The sequence below is a fragment of the Corylus avellana genome, chromosome ca3, assembly GCF_901000735.1.
Source record: "Corylus avellana chromosome ca3, CavTom2PMs-1.0".
In the NCBI taxonomy this organism is placed as follows: domain Eukaryota; kingdom Viridiplantae; phylum Streptophyta; class Magnoliopsida; order Fagales; family Betulaceae; genus Corylus; species Corylus avellana.
This window is the reverse complement of record NC_081543.1, coordinates 31331599-31354336: the sequence shown is the minus strand read 5'-3', so window position 1 is coordinate 31354336 and position 22738 is coordinate 31331599. Positions and strand designations below refer to the sequence as shown.

The 22738-nt window shown below is 34.7% G+C and overlaps 1 protein-coding gene across 1 annotated transcript; it reads left to right on the top strand.

Annotated features, from left to right (window-relative positions):
• The first annotated feature begins 11166 nt into the window (after positions 1 to 11166).
• LOC132175773 (NAC domain-containing protein 43-like) lies at positions 11167 to 12885 on the top strand. The gene is made up of 3 exons (XM_059587823.1): positions 11167 to 11463; positions 11575 to 11843; positions 11943 to 12885. The coding sequence occupies exons 1-3, from the start codon at positions 11280 to 11282 to the stop codon at positions 12762 to 12764; spliced, it is 1275 nt and encodes a 424-aa protein (XP_059443806.1). The 5' UTR covers positions 11167 to 11279; the 3' UTR covers positions 12765 to 12885.
• Positions 12886 to 22738: the final 9853 nt, after the last annotated feature.

The following is a 22738-nucleotide window of genomic DNA, read 5'->3' as shown; positions in this document are numbered from 1 at the left end:
AATATTTTACGAGAGGTGACACCCTATTCTCTTAACAACACACAAACCTTGTTAAATCACCATCAAAATTTACTTTTGATTTGTCTTGAAATATAGACAAAGTAGGTCCGCTAGCTGCTTGTTCGTTTCTCTAGAAGCCTTCATGACTTAAGATCAGCTTTAATTAATTGCACACATATCAGAAGTTATTTGTCACTCTAGTTTAATTAATTCATTAGATTCAAAATGAATTGAGTATATATATATATATATGCCTCCCAAAAATATTAAAAAAAAAAAGGTCATGAAAAATTAGTATCTTATTTCATGACAACGCCCTCATCACCTCGAAGAAAATCAACAAAAGGAAAGTAGGAAAAGTAAAGAAAAAGACGACAATGTGTCTCAATACGTATAACCTCTCTTGGACTAATCACCAACCAATTACCAGAATATTCAACATCAGCTGACATATCAAATCATCATTTAAATAATTTACTTTCTCATTTATCATGTGGTGCTGGCGATCGACAACATGGAGACGTAATTGCTATTAATAATTCACTTTACACATTTTTTTTATTATCCTTTTTATTCTTTAAATTAATTCCTATATATGAGAAGGCAGGAATGATGGACTACTCATAGCTAGGTTGAACCATCCTCCCAATCCTCCCAAACGTATATTTCTCTTGTGGGTACCTCAATTTTATGGCATGATTGGAATGCTGATTGCATGAAATTCGATTGCAATGCACTGCAAGAATTCTATGGATCGAGGATTGCTTGCAATTATTCAGCAACTGATCAGGCACTTGTTTAGGGTGAATGATCAATTCCTCATCCTGATCCGCCGAGACAGGTGGGTTAAGGATCTATCTTTTTATTAGAGGTGAAAATTCATGTTCGTTTGTTGGGTTTGAATCGTATTGATATATGTGTATATGACTATATATATATATAAGTTAACTCTAACTCTACTCATTTGCATTTGATTAAACGAGTCAGACATTTCAACCATAACTTGCTAATTTCGTATTACGTTTGTGTTAGATTCGCGAGTAGTACTATTAAAGATTGTCAACCCTAAATGTTGTGCGTGAAATTCGGGTCGTGTTAAGATATGAGTACTATAAAATCATATGGGTCATCCATAACCTAACTCATTTAATTAAATTGGTGAAACTTCTCGACCATAAAATGTTAATTTTATGTTGCGTTTATATATATATATATATATATATATATATATATATAAGATTCGGGGTCATGTGAAAAGAAAAGAGGCATACATTTCACAAAGGGATTTGCAATTCAATCAGCAAATTACGGCCAATCTAATAATAGCTGTGCAGGAAAGGATTCTCTTGGTTCCTCGCAATTCAAATGATTGATAATTTGCCGATAATATTGTTGGTGAATAATGAATGCATGTTTGAAAAAGCTATTTGTCACCTTCATCATGTGCCCGCTAAAGCCGCTTAAATAAGTAGAACTGTTGAGGAAAGCTGTGATTTTATGGCAGAATCTCTATCTCTTGATGAAAGCAATACAGTAGTAGTAGTAGTGGTAGAGGAAAAGTGGACGAGGGCCATGGTTGCTACAAAAAAGGCAATAATTCAGACCCAATTCGTAAATTCTTAAATATCAAAATTTAGTTGGCTTTGTAAAAAGGAGAAACCCACCCAATGAAAGATCCCAGACAAGAGAGATATACGTTTAACTTTTTGACCTACACAAATATGTCACGACGTTTTATTTGTTGCGAACAAACATTAATTTATATAATGCAGGAGAGGTGACTCTTGCAATTTGCAATCGAGCATGGGATTTTCATTGCAAAGAAGTTGACAAGAATAGACAAGAATATATATATTATGAAATAACTGATCGATCTTGTCCTTCATAAATAACGTTTACCCTTTGTTTTTTAAAAGCATAAATAATGTTTAATTACCCTACCATATATATTATATATATATAAGAAGTCTTGTCTTTCATAAATAATGTTTACCCTAAATCCCTAATGAGTTGGTATGGCATTAAAAAGAAGACGAGTCATTTTGCGATCGAGCATGGGATTTTCTTTGCAACGAAGTTGACATATCACGTATATATATACATATATATAGAAGTCTTCTCCTTCATAAATATTGTTCACCCTATAATGAGTTGGTACGCCATTGTCAAGGAGACGAGTCATTTTCTTCTTAGGCAGCAAATATTGAAGCCATAGTACTATAGCATGAGGAAACGCGTCGAAAATATTATGTTTAAGTTGATATATAATGGTCTTCTAGAATTTGCTTGGATTGGCTAAAACAATTACGTGGACAGTACTTAATTAAAAGTATGTTTAATATTCGTCACAAAAAAAAAAGAAAAAAAAGAAAGAAAAAGGTATGTTTATATATAAAACAGCAGAGACTGGCATGGTTTGGATCTTTATGGATTACCCTCATAATTGTCATCTTGTACGTGTTGTGTGTGACGAAAGAATTACATATGACTGGCGCAGAAAATATGCAGTAAGTGTATGAATCGTATTACAATTGCTAAGTAAATATATGTTTATGGATTACCCTCATTGTCATCTTGTGTATGACGAAAGAATTACATATGACTGGCGCAGGAAATATGCAGTAAATGTATGATATCATTGATATATAGGTGCAATTGCTAAATATATGTTTATGGATTACCCTCATAATTGTCATCTTGTGTGTGCATGACGAAAGAATTACATATGACTGTTGCAGAAAATACGCAGTAAATGTAAATATGATGGGTGCAATTGCTAAAAATATCTTTATGGATTAACCCTCATTGTCATCTTGTACGTGTAAAGAGAGAGTTGCATATATATATATGACTGCTGAAAAGATATGCAGTAAATGTATCATAGGTGCAATTTGCACGGACTCACCTAAAATAAAGTGAAGATAGATATGACATAAATATTAGTATACCCCTATCAGTAGTATGAACACTTAGCCCATCAATAGCACCAGTGTGTCTAGATCGAATAACATACACATAATTTTTTCAGTTTCTAATAAATTTTCATCAACTTTTCTCAATGGGAACTCTCTTTTTGCATGAATCAATTTATCGATCTGAGTTGATATTCGATCAAGATTGAAGTGATGCCAATCTCCTTTTTGGCGTTAATTAATTTATATTTCCCGAAAGTTCAAAAGAGGCTGGCCGGACAATGGGGACAAAGAAAAAGAAGAAAAGAAAAGAAAAGAAAAGAAAGAAAAGCAAGATGAGAATCATTCAAAATTACAAGTTTTTTTTTTTTTTAATCTTTTTTGTATTGCATGAGATCTGAAGCAGCCCCAGCAGCTAGCCACGTACGTGAATCTATCCACAAACTTTGAAACGCAAGTTGGAGAAAGACCCATCTTTGCTACCAAGGTGTTCTTTGTTAGGCATGCAGCACCAACCTTTGGGGGCAACTAATTACTCTGATTTTATTTATCTTCAATAAGGGTCCCTACTCATATTAAAATCTTGACCTCAATTAAATCATTCACTAATAATTGGTCCTAGTGGCATCATTTAATTACTTTAGGGTAAAGCTGCTTTATCAAGATTCTCCAGTGATAAAACTCACTGATTGGTTATATAGAGGAAACTTCATGAGAATTGTTTGTTGCTAATAAGGCATCTCTAATCAACCTTTACTGATTGGTTATATATATAGAGGAAACTTCATGAGAATTGTTGTTGTTGTTTATTTTTTTATTTTTTATTTTTTTATTTTTATTTTTACTTTTACTTTTACTCTGGTAAATGGGGCCTTAAGCTCCCTTGCAGAATAGACAAAAGATATGTACAACTAGCTAGGATTATATGCTGGTTAAGAGGCCAACGAGACCTAATGAAACATTAATAGAACCTATATTAATGTTTGGTCCGTGCCAAACTCCAAGTACAGATTACAGCGTACTCATTCAAAGTTTTCATTGAATCACAGGAGGGCCTATATATTTACACTAAATGTGGCTTTAATTAATATCTGTCCTTGATCCATGGTTGTTGATTTCAACGCACTGTGGTAATTACTACATCGTAATTCTTTTGTTGGATATATGGGTAAGTTTCACTTTTACCCCAAGGCCAGGGGAAACTGGTTAATTACCACAGTACCTTGAACCCAAAGAGTAGATTTGTGACATATATGTTCACGTACGGTAAATATCGTTCCATTGAGACTCATAGTCGGAAGAGGTTAGGATGTGGTCCATGTGGGGCCATGGCCCCCACTGGCCTTTATGTGGCTCCGCCAAGAGACCTGCATATTTGGATGCTTCAATAAATTTGATTGACTTTTTTTTTTTTTTTGTGAATTAAGATGATATTTTCAGCTCGATCTTAATCCTAGCTAGTGGAGGAAATCACATGGCAATTAGAGGGAATGCTTCCAAATCGTCTATGGAAGCGGCCCATTTTATAATTTGGTGTGCATGACAATAAGTGAAGATGACTGATTTGTTGATAGCCAAAATAGTGTTACGGTCGAGCTGGAATGATTCCATTCAAGAATGATAGGGATTCTAGTCGGATTGATGTAACCAAACTCACAGCAAGAAGAGCAGCCTGTGTCTCCCCAACAATGACTTCAATCGGAGGAAGTTTTTATTTTTTATTTTATTTATTTTTTTGGTGAAGGATATACAATGATATTGAACTCATGGCCACTAATGCTGCTGCTGCTATTGAGAAATTTGCTCTCTAGGGGGAGGGGACTAATCTTCCAAGGTTGTAGAGTTCTTCCCAGCAACAAGGTGGTGATCATAACCGTTAGGAAAAGATAAATATTCAAAAAAATAATTGTTAGAGAAAGAATAAAGAAATTGAATCACTAAAATGTTGAGGTTGATGAAAATGCTTTGAAAAAGTGAATAACTAAAATAAAGAAAGCTAATTTTTTAGCTATTCTTACTAATAAATTTGGTGAGTCTACTGTAAATGCTCTAAATTGGCCTTGAAGCATTAGAGTTCTTCTGTAATAGGCTTAAACAGGGTGAGAAAGAGCAATAGGTAGTTTTTTCGTGAAGGATTTTAGAAGTTCAAAACCCAACAACGTGAGAATCTTTATTCTTGCTTCTAAATCTTGTAATTCTTTTGTTTCTCTCGAGGTCAGATTGTGTATTGATTGTTTAAGGTTGTTTAACACCATGTTAGGGTTAGATTTGTGTTTATTTTGACAGAAACCTATCCTTTCAGTTGAGTAATGATATTTATAAGGAGGACTAGAGTCTTTCTAGAATATGCTCAAATATGATGTGACTTTTAAAATCACCATTAAATTTGAGATGATCGATCATTATTGAATTTTGATCTATCGGTGATTTTAAATGTCACATCACATTTGGTAGGACTCTAGGAAGATTCTAGTCCTCTTTATATTACATATGATATTCTTATATATATGTTATGTTGTAACTGCTCCGACTATTCGGCCAATCACTGGTTCAGAAAAACAAATTAATAAGTTTGTTTTTGGAAAACACATTCGATTCCTCAAGGAATAGCTATTCCTTTACTTTTTGAGAGCAATATATATGTATTTTTCTTTGTAGGAAAATATATATCTATTTCCATGAAAATATCAATTTATAAGAGTGGTGAACAACCAAACAAAATAATAACTATTTTATAGAAATAATCATTCCATTCTGTATATAAAATGGGTCTATTTCGCGTACCAAACGTGACCTAAGGATTTAATCAGACGTGTAATATTCATGTGGGCATGTCGGGCGTTGCCCAAGCATATTCTTAGTCATTTGTCTTCTATAATTTGATTGGTTTTATACATAGCAAGCAATATGGGGTCCGATGGAGCATTATTCATGTTTCCATAAAATCTTCCCCGTTTCTATATAAAATGGGTCTATTTCGCGTACCAAACGTGACCTAAGAATTTAATCGTACGTGTAATATTCTTGTGGGCATGTCGGGCATTGTCCAAGCATATTCTTAGTCATTTGTCTTCCATAATTTGATTGGTTTTAATTTATATATAGCAAGCAATATGGGGTCCGATGGAGCATTATTCATGTTTCCATATATAAAATCTTCGCCATTTCTATTAACCTGATCATCTAGAAACACTGATTAGTCAGTAGACGGAAGAAAAAAAAAACGTTACGTGATCAAGTGTATATATATTATAAACTTCATTATCGTTTTGTTAAAACTGACGTGTGATTGATTATTTGTTCAAGAAAGATGGCTTATAATATGTTTGATTTGATTCCTTAATACACACATCAATTATATTTTATTTTGTCAAGTTGAAAAAAAAAAACCATCATATGGAAAATATGGAAGACAATGTGCACAAAATTAGCCTATTAGAGCAAAACCTGGGTTACTGAAAGATTCACTTTGATAAAATTGATCGAAAATGATGGATTGAGGGAGAAAGAGAGAGTGAGACAGATTTCTAATTCTTTCCACGAACATATACATTACACGTATTGTGCCACAACATGAAGCTTTTCTAACAACAGTTTGACATCCTAAGATTGCTTCTCATGCAAATTTCAACCTCATCTACCTCTTATATATATATATATATATATATATATATATATATATATATATATGAGTTAGTACTACAATTTTTATTATAAATTTATAACAAATTGATGTATCAGTTTACATAAAATTCATATGAACTATTATACGTCAATCATTAACAAATTAAATTTATTTGTCAAATTTTGATAATTTTTTTTTTATCCATATTATTGATGTATATAGCAGGCTAATTTTTAATCAAATCAGTCATAATAAAAATTTTATATCTTCTGATTTCGGTATTAGATGGAGACAAATTTGGTGGCGTTGGAAAACTTATTCAAAAGGATATAAATTCGTATATCATAATTTGTTTTCAATTCCTAGGTTAATTGGGTCAAAATGGGTTTTCAAGAAAAGACAAAAACAATATATATACCCGAAAAGCTATTTCGGAAACGGGTTTTCAAAAACACTTTCGCGATCTCATCCAGACGAGATCGCGATAGTGTCGGTTTGTGTGACTTTTCTAGTAAAGTTTGGACCCTTTTTTTTTTTTTTTTTTTTTTTTTAAAAATAAAATTATTTAAACTCATTAAAAACGACATTAGCCGCAGTTTATGTTTGTTATTCGTTGGTCTTCTCTAAGAAACACTTCAAGAGTGATTTTTTTTTATTTTTTATTTATTTTTTATTTTTTATAAAAAAAATCTTATTTTACGTCAAATATTTAACTCGTTTTTCATTTTGGAAACAATTGTTAATCAATCAAGTATTGTCTTTTTTTTTTTTTTTTGCGAGCCATCAATTATAATATATATATACTTTGACCATTTTTGTTTTTCTTTCTCTCTATATATATATATATAGATGGAGATGCTACAGCCCAATATGTCCCTAATCAATCAAATTCTCTCTCCCTGGAATTCACATTTTGTCGTCACAAAACACGTCATTACGGTGAGAAAAGTGTTTTTGTATGGGCTTGGAATTAAGCAAGCAAAATGAAGGTTTGTGAGAAATAATGTAATGGTAATAAAATAATTAATTTCAACTACAACCAACAACAACAACAACATCAAGTAAGATGACAAGAAGATGAGATGTCGAGTGCAGGTCAGTAAGAAGTGGTTGTTCCATCAATTGTTGCCCAAAATCATGATTAGTCATAGAATATGGAGAATAAAGCTCATGATTTTGGTTAAGACACATGACCTCATAACGGAATATATATGCCCTAGTGCTTGGTGGTACCGTTACTTGAATATGAGAGAGAGAGAGAGAGAGAGAGTGAGACCAAATATAATTGGCAAGTGGGTAAAGTATGTCGGTGAAACTCACATAGTCTTCCATACTCGATAACCCTCAGTGCTAATGTGAGTAAGTGTTGGCCACATGGAGAAGCCTACTTGTAGTGATTAAGGTAGTTAAATGTGGATTGACTAACATATATATATATATATACTCATGGTCATAGTGCATTCTCATTGCTTTCTTATTATACAATATGGAGTAGGATTAACAAATTTTTTTACGCTAACAAAATTATTAGGTTATGGGTTGACTTACATAGTTTTATACCAACGTCTGGACACGATTCGAATCCAATACGAAATATTAACAAATGGCAATTTTTGACAAGATAGACGAACCTAACACAAAATTAATGGGTTAGAGATGAATGATCTAATCCGTTTAATTAAATAGCTGAGTTAGGGTTAGTATGATTTTTTGTTTTGTTTTTGTTTTTTTTGTTTTTTTTTTTTGTGGGTTTCGTTAGACATTAATCAACTATTCATGATGCCTAGAATGACCTCAACTAAGTAGGTTAGTCAATTAGTTGCTGACATGTGTTTCAACGTGGCCAAGAGGTCATATATATATATATATGTTAGCTTTCTCTTAATTATACAAAAACTTCATACTAAAATAACCCAAATTACGCAAGTTATAGGCAAGCTATGACATCACCCTTGTGCTTGTACAGTACTACAGAGCAGTAAAAAGAGCAGTAAAAAGTGACCCGATGGAAATATTGTTTTAACGATAAATTTTTAAGAGACAATTTTACCCTGCTCAGCCTTTTGTTTTGTCGTCTTATTTGTCAAGAACAAAAAAAAGGGGGGGACAATTTTACCGTAAGAGGTCGCTGTGAAGTGTAAAAACTATCGGGATTCCTATTAATAAACAGAGGAGGCCTCTCACGGGCAGGGGACAAGAGAATTAAAACATCTCCTCTCAGATTTTATATATATATAAACAAACAGATAAAAATTAAGAGAAAATGAATTTCTTGCTCCTAGGCTCCTAGCTATTTGCCCCTTTCTTTTTTTTTTTCAATGTGGGGGAAAGGGGAAAGGGGTGTCAAAGCTCATTCATTTGCCTATATTACCATTAAGTAAATGCACCTCACATTACTAAGAGGTTTGGGTTTAGCTCATATGAAAAATGAGCGGCAAAAGAAAACGATCAACTTCTGGCAACGTTCGAAGGTAGTTTGGCAGATATATATGCTTCGGCGGTTGTCTTTCGATTTGAGAAGGAAGAATTCAAACCCAAAAAAATGATTTATAAAATATAAAAACAAAAACTATTTTTCGAAACTAAAAAATCTTTTTTCGTCAAATCGAAAATATAAATTATTGCCACCCCCATTTGTGTGAGTGATCATAAATTCTCATTTCCATCAATTTTTTTGGGCATCAAACTTGATGCAAAAATGTTAGAAACAAATGGAATGTTATTTCTCATTATTAATATGGATGAGGAATATAAATTCGATGGAGAAGAGATCATGATAAGTGATTCATAAGGCACACAACAAGGGTTTCTTACAGTATATGCACTCTTGATAATTAAGGTTTCTTTTTAATTTATATCGAATGAAAGGTTCAGCAGTTGCCATGTAGAGAGCCAGCCAGGCATGAAAAGAAAATATATTTCAATCCATAATACAAAAGTTGGGCTTTGGACTTTCACCATTAATAAAGTGGGCACGTGCGGCCAGTACCTCATGTCAGCGGATCGCAAGAGGCAAGCTGGCAGCTCCAAGGGCTTGACACGTGCGCATTCCATTTTTGTGTAAATTATAGTAGCTTTTCCAGATATAGCTAGCAAGCATTAATTACTCTTATTTTGTACAGTTTGGCAGTACCAGGGGGCTCATCGTTCCAGTTTTAGCGGCGATATATTCGGCCGAGGACGGGATTGATGAAGACTAAACCTTAGTCCCCGGCCACGCTATAAAAGCTGATAACGATTGCATAAATTAACAACATTGGGAGCAAGGCACAATTAATTAATTGCTATCCTCCGGTTTTGTTAACATGCCAAGTTACACTTGATTAGAATTGTAATTCAGCTAATTCAATAGGTAATGTAGTTCAAGAGCTCAGAGTTCGGGAGGAATTAATCAAGTTTACACCACCGTCTCTAGCCGGGTTAAAGAAGGCTTACATTCTAGCACATTGATGGCAAAAAGAACATTGAAAGTAGTGAGGCACATAAGACAAGTGCCCTCTAGTCTTATCTTAATTGTCGGCACGCGTGCAATTTGAAGCCACGATTGGTCAATGCAGGCCAAAAAAGCGTATGTGCTAGTACATGATGGCATAGATCGAGAACATTAGGAGTATTGAGGCACATAAGACAATAAGTGCTCTCTAGTCTTATCTTAATTGTCCGCTAGCATGTAATTTGGAGCCACGATGGCTCAATCGATCAGGGTTGTACCTCAGTAACAATTGACTAAGGTTGTACCTTTGCGGTGAACATTTTACATTAAAAAAAAAAAAAGAAAAAAAAAACACATGGAATCATTTCAAATAGTTCGTACACGCATATATATATATATATATATATATATATATATATATAATGCTACGAATACCCCAGCTATCTCTTTTTTAGAGTGATATCAAGAACGTACCCTTCATTTTTGCTAACTTCGAAGAATCAAAGATTTTGCTGGCCTTGCAATTGCAGGCGTCCGTGATTGGCCAAATATTATAATATATAGTAGGATTAATTAAGTAGATGATGAAATAAAGCATGTGGTATTTGTACGAAGATGGTAAAGCTAGCTGGCGGGTGCAGTGGATGGTGTTAATAAAGTGAGAGTAGGAGAAAAAAACCCTCAAGTCCCCACGAAACCCATCATGTTTTTCTTCGCCTACGGGACCATGAAAGCTCAGTGCCTCCGACCTCATCATCTTCTCTCTCTCTTTTGCCCTCTTGTCCTAGAGTTGGTTGCACAAGTAAAACGAGTGATCTGGGAGAGATTCTTTAGGAAAAGTGGTGGTTTTGGAGGTGCTTTTCATTCAGATATTAAGGTCGAGTGTCATAGTTAAGATGGAGGCGTGTCCCCCGCTCTCACTATACATTGTTTGCCTCTCTAACGCATTTTAGGGTGACCGAAATCCCACATACCTATATTTTAGGGACCACAGTCCCTTTCTCTCTCTCTCTCTCTCACTAACCCTATAGTTTTAGGTGGTTGGTTCTTCTCCAGGCCCTTGACCCCACACCAAGTACACTAATGGCCATGATACCAAAGCTTTTCATGCATTTTTGGACCCTTCCCATGTCCTACAACCATTATAAATTATCATGACTGCATTACCCTTTACGCACACCCCCCGGCCACACATTGTTATTGTCCTTTTTTTCTCCTTGTATTATTCTCTCCCTCTTCCTCTCTCCCTCCTAATCCTCTCTCTCTATACCATCTTTCTTTTTCTTTCTTTCTTTGAGGGGGGGATCTAATGGCAAAAGATATGAATCTGTCCATAAATGGCCAATCCCAGGTTCCTCCCGGCTTCCGATTTCATCCAACGGAAGAGGAACTTCTTCACTACTACCTCAGGAAGAAAGTTGCGGATGAGAAGATTGACCTTGATGTCATCCGCGAAGTTGATCTTAACAAGCTCGAGCCATGGGATATTCAAGGTATTTTATATATATATATACTGCTGACCTCTTTTTTGTTCTTTCTTTGGTGGTGGTGGTAATTGTTGTTGTTGATCAGAATTATATATATTTATGTTGCTGTCTTTGCAGAGATGTGCAAGATTGGATCCACCCCACAGAATGATTGGTACTTCTTTAGTCACAAAGACAAAAAGTATCCAACGGGGACTCGAACAAATCGTGCCACAGCAGCTGGATTTTGGAAGGCAACAGGCCGAGATAAGATCATCTACAGCGGCTTTAGAAGAATCGGACTGAGGAAGACTCTGGTGTTCTACAAGGGAAGAGCTCCACACGGACAAAAATCAGATTGGATCATGCATGAGTATAGGCTAGATGAAAGCGTCCACGAAACTAGCGTAAGCCTCTTTCTCTTAATTAATTATCACAATCATTATTTTTTTTTTAATTTTCCTGAATTCTCATCGTGGTATATATATATACATATATGCATTCAGGTTTCTAATTCAGTAGGAGAGTCAATGATGGGGGAAGACGGATGGGTGGTTTGCCGGGTATTCAAGAAGAAGAATTTTCAGAAAGCCCTAGAGAGTCCAAAAGCCTCGCCAATCTCTATGGAAACAAACACTCAGATAAGAAATGACGGGGTGCTGGATCAAATACTATTGTACATGGGAAGGAGTTGCAAGCCGGAAAACGAACCATTCGGAAATCTTAACATCTCCGACAACACTGGCACAAACAACATGATATTTCTGACAGCAAAGCATACAAGCAGTAGCATCGGTGATCATCATCATCAAGGGCAGCTCCATGATAGATTCATGCATCTCCCACGGCTAGACAGCCCAACCCTTCATTCTCTACCCATGAGCAACTCATCCCCCTTCGATCAGGATCATGATCATGATCATGATCACCACCACAGCCTCAAAGCTTGCTATCAATCATTTGACGAGATGCTCACAGAAACCGAACCTTCTTTCACCAACCAAGCCGGTGGCTGCAGTGAGACGACCCCAGGTGATGATGACCCGAAAACAAGGCTTAATGACTGGGTCGCGTTTGATAGGCTGGTGGCGTCACAGCTTAATGGGCAAGAAGAGACAGCAAAGCAATTATCCTGCTTCACTGACCCCAACATGGCTTTCTGTCCTCCTCCTGATGACGACGTCGTACAATTATCTACAGACATACGTTCAAGTAGGCTAAGTCAAATCTCTAATGTCTACAATAGCGCCAATGATATATGGAGCTTCACCAAATCATCATCATCACCGTCGTCTACATCGGATCCCTTATCCCACTTGTCTGTATAACCTAATAAGACTACTACTCTTGATCTTCATCATCATCATATAAATTTTACATAGTATATTTTCATAAAGTCTAGGTGTATGTAACAGACAGCGAACGAACACATGATGTATTGCAAGAAATAATCAGATAATATATATAAATATATATTTTGAGAATTGAGAATTGAGATCTGAGATGGATGTGATGGCATTAAACTATCACTATTGTTTAGGAGGTCAGCTATTTTGGTTGATATGTTACACTTTTCTCCATGCAATCATATCCCCCAACACGAATTCGTTAACTAAATTGAAAAGCTTTGAGAAGATAATCATGGCGTTGCTCTGACTTTCAAGTGGGATTTGGGTTTTCCTGTCGCACAATCGACAATGCTAATATATTTACAGTTCCAACTTTGGCATGATCACATTGGTAAGAGGTCATCCCAATCGATCGATTTGTTATTGTGGCTTCGACAAAGAGTGAGATTCTTGGGGCCTCACCTAACGTTGCACCAATAGAGATGAAGCAAAAGGAGACTACCTTTTACGAATCTAGCACGAGAATCATAAGGAAACATATCGTATCTTTTTTCCTTTGTTGGGAACGGAGGAGGTGATCGATCACTCTAGCTAATTAACATGGAGCCCTCTTTTTATTTATTTATTTATTTATTTTTTCTATAAATTAATTAATTAGATTGATGATGATGATGATTAGTAAGAAAGAAGGGGAAATTAATATAAATCGCCCCTTCCAACTAACACCCCTATTCTATTTAATTACCCTTATTTTAACCCATTATTTGTCATACTTAATTCCTTCAACTACTATTTAAGTACAAAAAGACCCATTCCTTAACTTCTCGTGTTAAGATGGACCCCCCCCCAAAAAAAAGAGTACGTACAAGAGTTTGATCGCATGTATATTTTGGACTTGATAGAGACAAATGGACGACCTAGCTAGCTAGTTGCATCTTTATTGTGTTGGTGTAGCCATGTGATTAAGTGAAAGCAGATCAATGCCAAGTCGTATTTATGTTCCTTTTTTTTTTTTTTTTTTAAAAAAAAAACACATTATATTCATGGTTTTGTTGTTTTTCCCTTTTCTTCTTACGATAACTTGTCCAGGTTTATTTTCAAAAGACAAAATAGATAATTGTTTGTCAAACAAAGAATAAGTTATATATGTCGGTTGCATGATCAATAAAACAATTTATTGAAATTTTTTTGACCCACTATTATTTTAGGAAAACTTTACTATTTTCATCACATTTGCAATTATCATCCTAAATTTAAAAAAAAAATCTTAATTTAGTGTATGAATCTTTTAATTTTTTTCAATTTCAATTTTCAAAATACCCTTCCTCCTCTTTTATGAAAAAAAAAAGAAAAAAAATTAGACAACAATTCAAGTGAATTAAGTGAAATTTCTCCATCGTTTTATCGATCAGTTTTTCAACTTTGCCTAATAGCCGTCGTACGACCTCGTTCTCACTTGCATCTATTAATTGGCTGATCTAACAAATGCATGAACAATTTCATTGGAGTTGGTAGCATATCAAAACATAAAAACAGTCGTCACACAAATTCACTAAAGTCGACCAGAAACAAAAGCTTTTTCTTTTCTCTTCCGGGAACAGTTGGCGGCAGCCAGATTGTCCATGATGTTCACTGCTATCCACCTTAGCTTTGAAAGCCGTAGAAGTTCCCATATTCGGAAGCACATATTGCGTAGAGACGAACGTTAGTTTGACTTAACAATTTTGGTTTTCACACCTTGTGGCTAAGCCTTAGACACGACTAATGTAACCAGAAAACGATCATTTTTCGTTGTCACAATGAATGGGCCTCTTAATTGACATTGATGATCGATCATCAGGACTGTCAATTAATTAACGTCACACCTAATTTGTTATCTTATCTATCACACCAAATCCTTCACTTTCGTTTGTTTGCTTGCTGTAACCAAAAACCTGGTGCCGATTTTATTGGCAAAATACATATATCCTTAATTACTAGTTAATTTCAGATTGAATTATATATATATATATAAGCAAAGGGTTAGGTACCCTTTGAAGAGATATATATAAATGGTCTGTTTTTCATTTATTTTTTTCAAAAATCAATCTTTTAATTTTTAAATGATCAATGGAAGGGAGCCAAAAGCAAACGGATCCTCTCCATTTCAAAGGAAATGGAGAGGACCTGGTCCCTTGATTCATAAGTGTATAACTGTCCAAAAATAAAGTTTTACTTGTATGAATCAAGGGACCGGCTGGTCTCCATTCCGAGCCAAAAGAGTTGATGTGTCATAGTTTTCAAAGACCAAACTTCTGCATATACGTACAATATGGCACCATATATAAAATGACACATGAAGATGGCGTTAATTAATTATCACATAAATCAAATTAAACAACAATTAATAACAGTTTCGGACTTTCTTACCCGATGAAAAATCCTGGTTAATTAATTTGAGGTTAAATTTGATCACCAACATTTTGTCAGCCTGCCTGAGCCTGATCGCAGTCCAATTGCCTCACCAGAAGAAATCATGAGTTAAAAGAGGAGAACGTGTTCTTGGCTTAGGTCAGCTTTGTCGGAGCCATGCGTTTTCCAATTTTTTTTTCTTCTTCTTTCAAATCATCAATTGTTTACCGCAATCATTTGAAGGTAATTATTCGGAGTAATTGTTGACTTGACCCAGGAGGATGTTGCTGCCATCTATTAGAACTTGGAAGCAAGAATCCTCCTAGGGGCTTATGATCGATCATCAGTAATCACCTGGCAAAAACATTATTTTAGATTCAGAAAACGTACAATAAAGTAATCATTTTATTGAATGATTTCGATCGACACATATATATCCTCCGTAAAATCATTTTCCGGGTGGGGAATTCAATCTCTTGGGGATATATAAGTTTGATTCCTCCCATACAAATCTCCGGCCACCATTGTCTGCGGCTACTATCTCCAATCGCCACCAACGTAACTCCGACTATTTTCCAGCCTCTATATTTGGCCATCGCCGCCAGCCACCGTTGTTGACCACCCCTATCTGTTTTTATGAAAGAAAAAAGAAAAAAGAAAAAAGAAAAAAAAATCAAACGTACTCAAGATTCCACCTTGAATTTGAAGGAAGATCGATGTTAATTAGAATATGATTTAATTCAAATCTGATTGTAAGTGATTTCAGATTTGATTGTAATCTCCACCAACCATACTTGTATTATCTTTATATATCCAAATTCTCCTATAAATAAGAGCCTTTTTATTTGAAAATATATCGATAAATAAGAAAGATGTTGCTCTTTTGGGCTATTTTCTAGTGGTGGAGGTAGATGTTTAGCACTAACACAACCCGAAAAATCTATTGTCACCATTTTCTATTGCTTATGCTATTTCTTTATTTTTTCCATTTTATTATGAGGTTTTTAATGTTAAATTATCATTTATTCCAACAACTTAAGCTAGTTGGAAGAGATGAATTTAATCATTTAATTTATATTCTAATACTCCTCTTACATGTAGGCTCAAACTCTTCCGAACCTTAATAGGTGAAGTCCAACATGTAAGATATTTAATTAAAATGAGAGGTGAATTGTAGAGTTATAGTTTGAACTCATGACCTTTCATTGCATGTCAAGTTTCGTAATAATTTACTTACTATATAAGTCGTGGACTTACACGGTTACTTTTCACGTGTAAAACATCTTGATGTTTTGTAGGTTATTAAGAAGGCAGTTTGAGCGATTCGTAAGGCTAACGATGCTAAAATCATCCCTCAATCTTGACAGGAGATTGGGATAGGGCTGAAATTCGCCTGTAAGAGACAGTGCTTAGCCCTATGTATTATTCTAAGAATTTTATCACAACTTTCGTTGCTATAATCAGTCGTAAGATTTGATCCATAACATCCACTTTTGTGATGGGTATCAAAATGAAAACAGTTGGGCTAGTTGACTAGCTTGCATTTAGAAACACGCCAAATAATCATATGATTAATATTAATGTTATTCTTTACATCCATTTATCACACTAATTTTACATCTATTGATATTGCATGTTTTTTTTTTTTTTTTGAGGGAAAATCAATCTGATTTCATTAATAATTGTCAAGAGCATAAAAGCTCTTATAATCATAGAACATACAGTTCTGCAAGATCATAACCTAAGCTAAAAGATTACACGTCAAAAAATCGAAAACATAACAGACCTTACAATGAAAAACCAATCTATGACGTCAAACATCCGCTATCCCAGCCTGATCTTCAGATTATAGAATAGATCTGCTAACACAAACTCCTTCCAGGAGCACAGGAAGCCATTTTCCAGATATGAGCAAAATACTCACACCCAAACCATTCTCCTCTCGACCCGAAAGCTAGAAGCATTATTTACGTGCTCAGCCCAGCGGCTAGGACCATAAAATAAAAATAACAACAACAAAAAACAAAAACAAAAACTCCCACAAGCAGCAGTGGAGAAGTACAACATCGTAGACATCATTTCGGAAGACACGCATCGGCTGAAGAAAACGATCAGATCTAAGGTTGAAAATTGAGACCTAAAGCAACCCGCCAGAAAACGGAGACTGTTGGAGCCTACAGAGAAGACATCGAGCACTGCTATTATGAAAGGGGAGGAGGGAAGAATGTTTGGTATGGAAAAATGAAAAAAATTTGTTTTGTAATGATTTTTTTATTTGAATAGTAATAAAAAGTGATTGATGTAATGTAAAAAGTAAGAGAATATTGAAAATATAAAAAACGTATGATGAATAGTATTGAAACAAAAACGTTTACCAAACGAAGCCTAACTGGTGTGAAGATCTACCAAACGGAGCCTAACTCTATGACTAAAGATCTACCAACAAGCACTACAAAAAAAAACCCACTTTAGCGTTTTTTTTGTGATGGTTTAGGGCTAAAAACTGTCACTACAAAGAGTTAATTTCTTATTGTTTAAACCTTAAAACAACAAGCTTGTCTCTCAACGATGCCATAATACAATTCAAATTTATTGTATGCATATGATTGATGATTAGGAAAATACATTCTGCAGCTGGCGGCCTTCCAAATCAAAGCTAGGCTTCGTACAAGACAAATTTTAAAATTTCAACTCCTATGAAGTCTAGGATATGATGTCATAAGTATTAATAGCTGGAAAAAGATGCCAGCGATGTGAGATAATGCTCAATCCAAATTAAAATAAGAAGTCAAGAGTTAAAATCGCCCTCAATACCTAAAAAACACTTTCGGGTTTGCCGAACCCGAAACAAATGAAAAAAAATAAAAAGGTATTGGTGAAACTACCATTATAATTTCCAATGACGGGACCATAGCCGGCCCTAGCCTGATTTTACAATTTTATCTTTATATATATATATATATATATATATTGAAAAAGCTTTAAAAAGAAAAGCCCTGGTCTTCTTTACTTAATAGTCTTTGATAGGACTACAGCTATATACTACTGTCTACGAAGAAATATTTGAAGAGCATATGAAGTTTTTGTTGAAAAACATATAATTTTGTCGTTGAATTTCGGGAGAAAAACAGATTCACCTAGCATTCAACTATGTTTTTCTCAAAGTAATTTCTTGGATACTAAAAGAGAAAAATGGTTTTAATATTCAAAATATATACCATGCCCAGTTTCCACAATCTAATGAATACTTCGTTGAAGTGATCAGTGCATGGATTGTTACGTGGCCCCAACCACAATATCAATATGGGGTTTTACCGACACGCCCCACAAAAAGAAGGGAATCAATCTTGTAGTTGTAGGCCCTCAAGCCGACGGCTCAAACCTTGGATGGAGCTAATCTTCTGTCTTCCTATACGCCCTAGATTTTAGCAACCTATTAATTAATCATGTTTACTTGGACAAATACCCAAATGCTTTATTCGTAAGATCTTTTGAGCTATTGTTAATCATGCTTATCTGGATTAATTATCCACATAAATACAAAGAAGAAAGTGGATCTAAGCTAAAGTGGTACATCAAATCAATACTACCATGTCAAGAAATTTTTTGTTTCTCTCTTAAATGCTTATCCAATTGAGGTTCTCTAAATTGAGTTGGAGAAAAATTTCAAATCCAATTTATTAAATTAATGGGAAAATTACAGATTACCATTCTAAAGTTGACAGCGTTTTTTTATTCGAACACCAAAGTTTTAATTTTTGCAATTCACCCCCCCAAAGTTTTAAATTTTTGCAATTTGACAAATTGAATCCAAAACTTTTCATATTGCTCCTAATTTTAATTTTTTTTTTATTTTTTATAAAAAAAATAAATAAATAAAATCAGGGTGGCCGTAGCCACCCCTTTGGCCATTTGGCTATTTTTGCACCAACAAATTTGTTTTTTTGTTTTTTTTTTTTTTATAATAAAAAATTAAAAAAATAAAAAAATTAGGGGCAATATGGAATTTTGGGATAATATTAGTTGAATTGAAAAAAATTGAAACTTTGTGGGAATGGATTGCAAAAATTGAAACTTTGGTGTTCGAATTGAAAAACGCTGTCAACTTTAAAGGGGCAAACTGTAATTTTTCTTTAATTAAATACATATGATTCTCACGCACATTTTTAATTATATCAACGAATAAGGCAAAAGACAACAAATACGTCGGATAGAAGAAGAGATTGAAGGTCACCTACAAATTACAATAATGCTAAGACTTTTCACATGGAATGAAAGAGTCCAAGATTCCCAAGTTTCAAATGGATCAATCAAATGTATGATTTGTGTATGTGGTGATCAAAGGAAATAGAGTTAATGAAGGGGACAAAGCAAGTTTCGGGACCATTTGCAACAGGATTTGAGGGCTAAGTTTAAGCATTATTAAAGCAAACAAGAGAATGGAATATATTGGAAGATGAATCAAGAAATTAGCAAGTAAAGTGACACCTATTTGGACAACTTCTTTTCAAACGATTTATCAGAATGTTGAAACTTGTTGTATCAATTGAATAAGGATTGTCAATTCATTAGCCTAAAAAAGTGATTATCAATTATCTAAGGTTGACAAAAGTGTCCCAAAGATTGAAAATGTTCATTAGATTCTTTTAGTTATATCAAGACTATTGAAGATAAACTCAAGTACCTATCACGTGAAGAAGAGATTAACTTAATAAAGGACTCTGATACCAAAAACGAATACACACACAGAAGGTATTTGATAAAGGCAATCGTCAACTGGTTTAGGCTTTTGATCAAATACCTTCTGTTTGTGAATTTGTTTAAAGCCAATGACAATTTCGCTTAGAGAAAAAGAAAATCCATTAAGCATATCCATCTCATACCCAAATACTGTGTGGCTGCCCCCATCCATAGCTGCCATTTACATCTGCCCTTTTGGGCCCTCCAAACCCAAAAACTGTGTATTGTTACTACTATTTATTTTTTATTTTGCAAGTATGTATTGTTAATACTGATCATGCTTCTTCTATCTCAAAGAAGCGCTAATTTTATTTTATTTTATTTTTTTCCTTTCTTAATCTCTCTCTTCTTTTTAACATCTTTACTTCTTTTAGAGTTGAAATGTTTGACATGACTCACAATTTCAACTCAAAATTAAAATGTTAGAGTTTAGTGTTATAAGGTTCGGGTCAAAACGAGTGGATCCGATTATACACGATTAATAAACGGGTCAAATTCGAAATAAAACTCAAAACCCATATAATTAAATTACATTCTTACCCTTAAAAACCATGGGTATATAACCACATTTTATGAAGCCCTATAGTTTTCTCGTTGCCTTAAGTTCTCACTCTCACCTTCGTCCTTGTCAACAACCTCACTTGTTGAGCCCCCACGCCGCCTTCTTCATTCGCCGCGAAGCCCATGTTGCCAATTGTCCCTTTTGCCCTTTTGAGTCTCACACCATCGACCCGTTTATTAATTATGGTTATGGATATCAATTAGCAAATTAATTTTGCCATGAATCTAATTGTGAATGTGTATAATTGATGTAATTCATGTTTATAAGATAAGAAATTGTGTGAATCAAGTCAGATCAAGTATTTTTGTCAACTAAATTTCTTTATATTAGACAAGTTAGAAGGGGTTGTGTTTGTGTTAACCTAACACGATCTGTTTATCAAACGAGTTATGCAAATCAGGTCGTGTTAATGTATCACCTGTTTAGTTAAACAAGTTGTGTGAGAGTTGAGCGGTTTGACATCATTAATTAAATAGGTCATATTTGTTTCATATACTCATGACTCAAAGCGACATTAACCCAGCCTATAAATCCAAATTGCCACCCTAGCCCGCTTCAAAAGGCCCTTGTTTATAGCAAAGAGAGAGGACGAACTAGAGCTAGGCTACTCAATTATCATCGAAGTTACAGACACAATAAAGGACTGAGAAGGGTTGAGAGCATTTCAAAAAAACAAAAAAAAGAAAAGAAGAAGAGAAGGGTTGCGAGGGCCAAGTCCAATCAAAACGACTATCTCAACAAGTACTACAGTGTTATTGAATAGCAGACTCATTTGGAACCGTTTTTAGCCTCAAAATCCCTTGTTTTTGTCCCGATCTAAGAGAATATTAGTCACATTTATGCTATACTATACTATATGATTATTCCAATGTTAAAATTAAAGTTTCATGTAGTCATTCATATAGCTTAATCTCACATAAGAAAAAATTGATGAGGGATTTAACATTCAATGCAACAGTTCTACAATCCATCGATCTAATATGGGATTTAATTTTTTAGGAGCTGCAATCTCTCATACACAAATTTCTAACTCCTTAGCTCTAATAGTATTTGTCACCCTACAAAAGCGCCGGCCATATCTATGTTAACATCTATGATATAACCTAAAATGACTAATCAGTATTATAATTGACGGTCCTTGTAATCACTTATAGTTTAACCTAATAAAAGATAGATAAAAGACTTAATTCAATCAACACATTTATAATCCACTAATCCGATTAGGACCTAAGAAAGACTTAGACTTCCCGAGGTATCAAAGTTTTCAAATGTTTTTAGGCCGTTTTCCCGGCCAACCATATTTTTAATATCTTAAATTTTAAGTTCATTCCTGTCAATCATCTTTGTTTAGATATTTTTATTGATTGGAAATGAAAATTTTCTTATTTCCAGTGTGTAGAATTCGTTCTATTTGGGCCTGCACCTAGCATTATTTCCTTAAAGCTAGACTTTGCTAAAGATATTGCAAGTTAAATTTTGATACATATTATGAGTCGCAGGCACCTAAATAGAAAATTTCTAAATGCTCCCTTCTCTCTCTTGCAGCCTCCATTTTCGACCAAGCTTGAGGAGGAGGGAAAACCTCCTGGTTTCCCTCCTCCTCACTCCTTTTGCAACAACCAATCTTTTCCTTCTAAGATTCTCTCTTCGTAAGAGAACTCTTTTACATCTAGAGTTTCTCTAGATCTATTTATGGTCTTTGACGATTTATCCATGACCCTCAAAAAACAACAACAGTAATGGATCGCCTTCCCCCTGCCCTAGAACGTCTCCTCCATCACTTCACCGGCCGGATCTGTGTAGGCTTGAAGATTGGCTTTTTCAAAGTCCGATCGACTTCTCTCTATCAGCCCCAGCTAGACACATGCCTATCCTTCATCATCACTGGCGTTCCAGCTTTTCGGGGAACACCTTTGCGGCCCCTTTCAACCGCCACGCACCGGAGCGTGGTCCACACGCTCCTGCGAGTGGATTTAACGTGCTGGCGCGTGGGTTCCACGTGCCGTGCAGCGTTCGCTGAAGCCTCCTTCTGTCGCAGCTACTGTGTTTTGAGTATTTTCCTGTTATTTTGTGTAACTTTCTATAGTTTTATGTGGCTTTGTTGCTTAGTTTTAATCCCAATCTGTTTGGTCTTCACACTCTTTGTCTGTGGAGTGGATCTTTTTTACTTTTCTTTCTAGTTTCTTTTTTGGAAACCTTTTTTCAACAGTTACCTTTCATCCAAATCTCCATGGCTTCTTAAGAAGCATGTTTACATGTT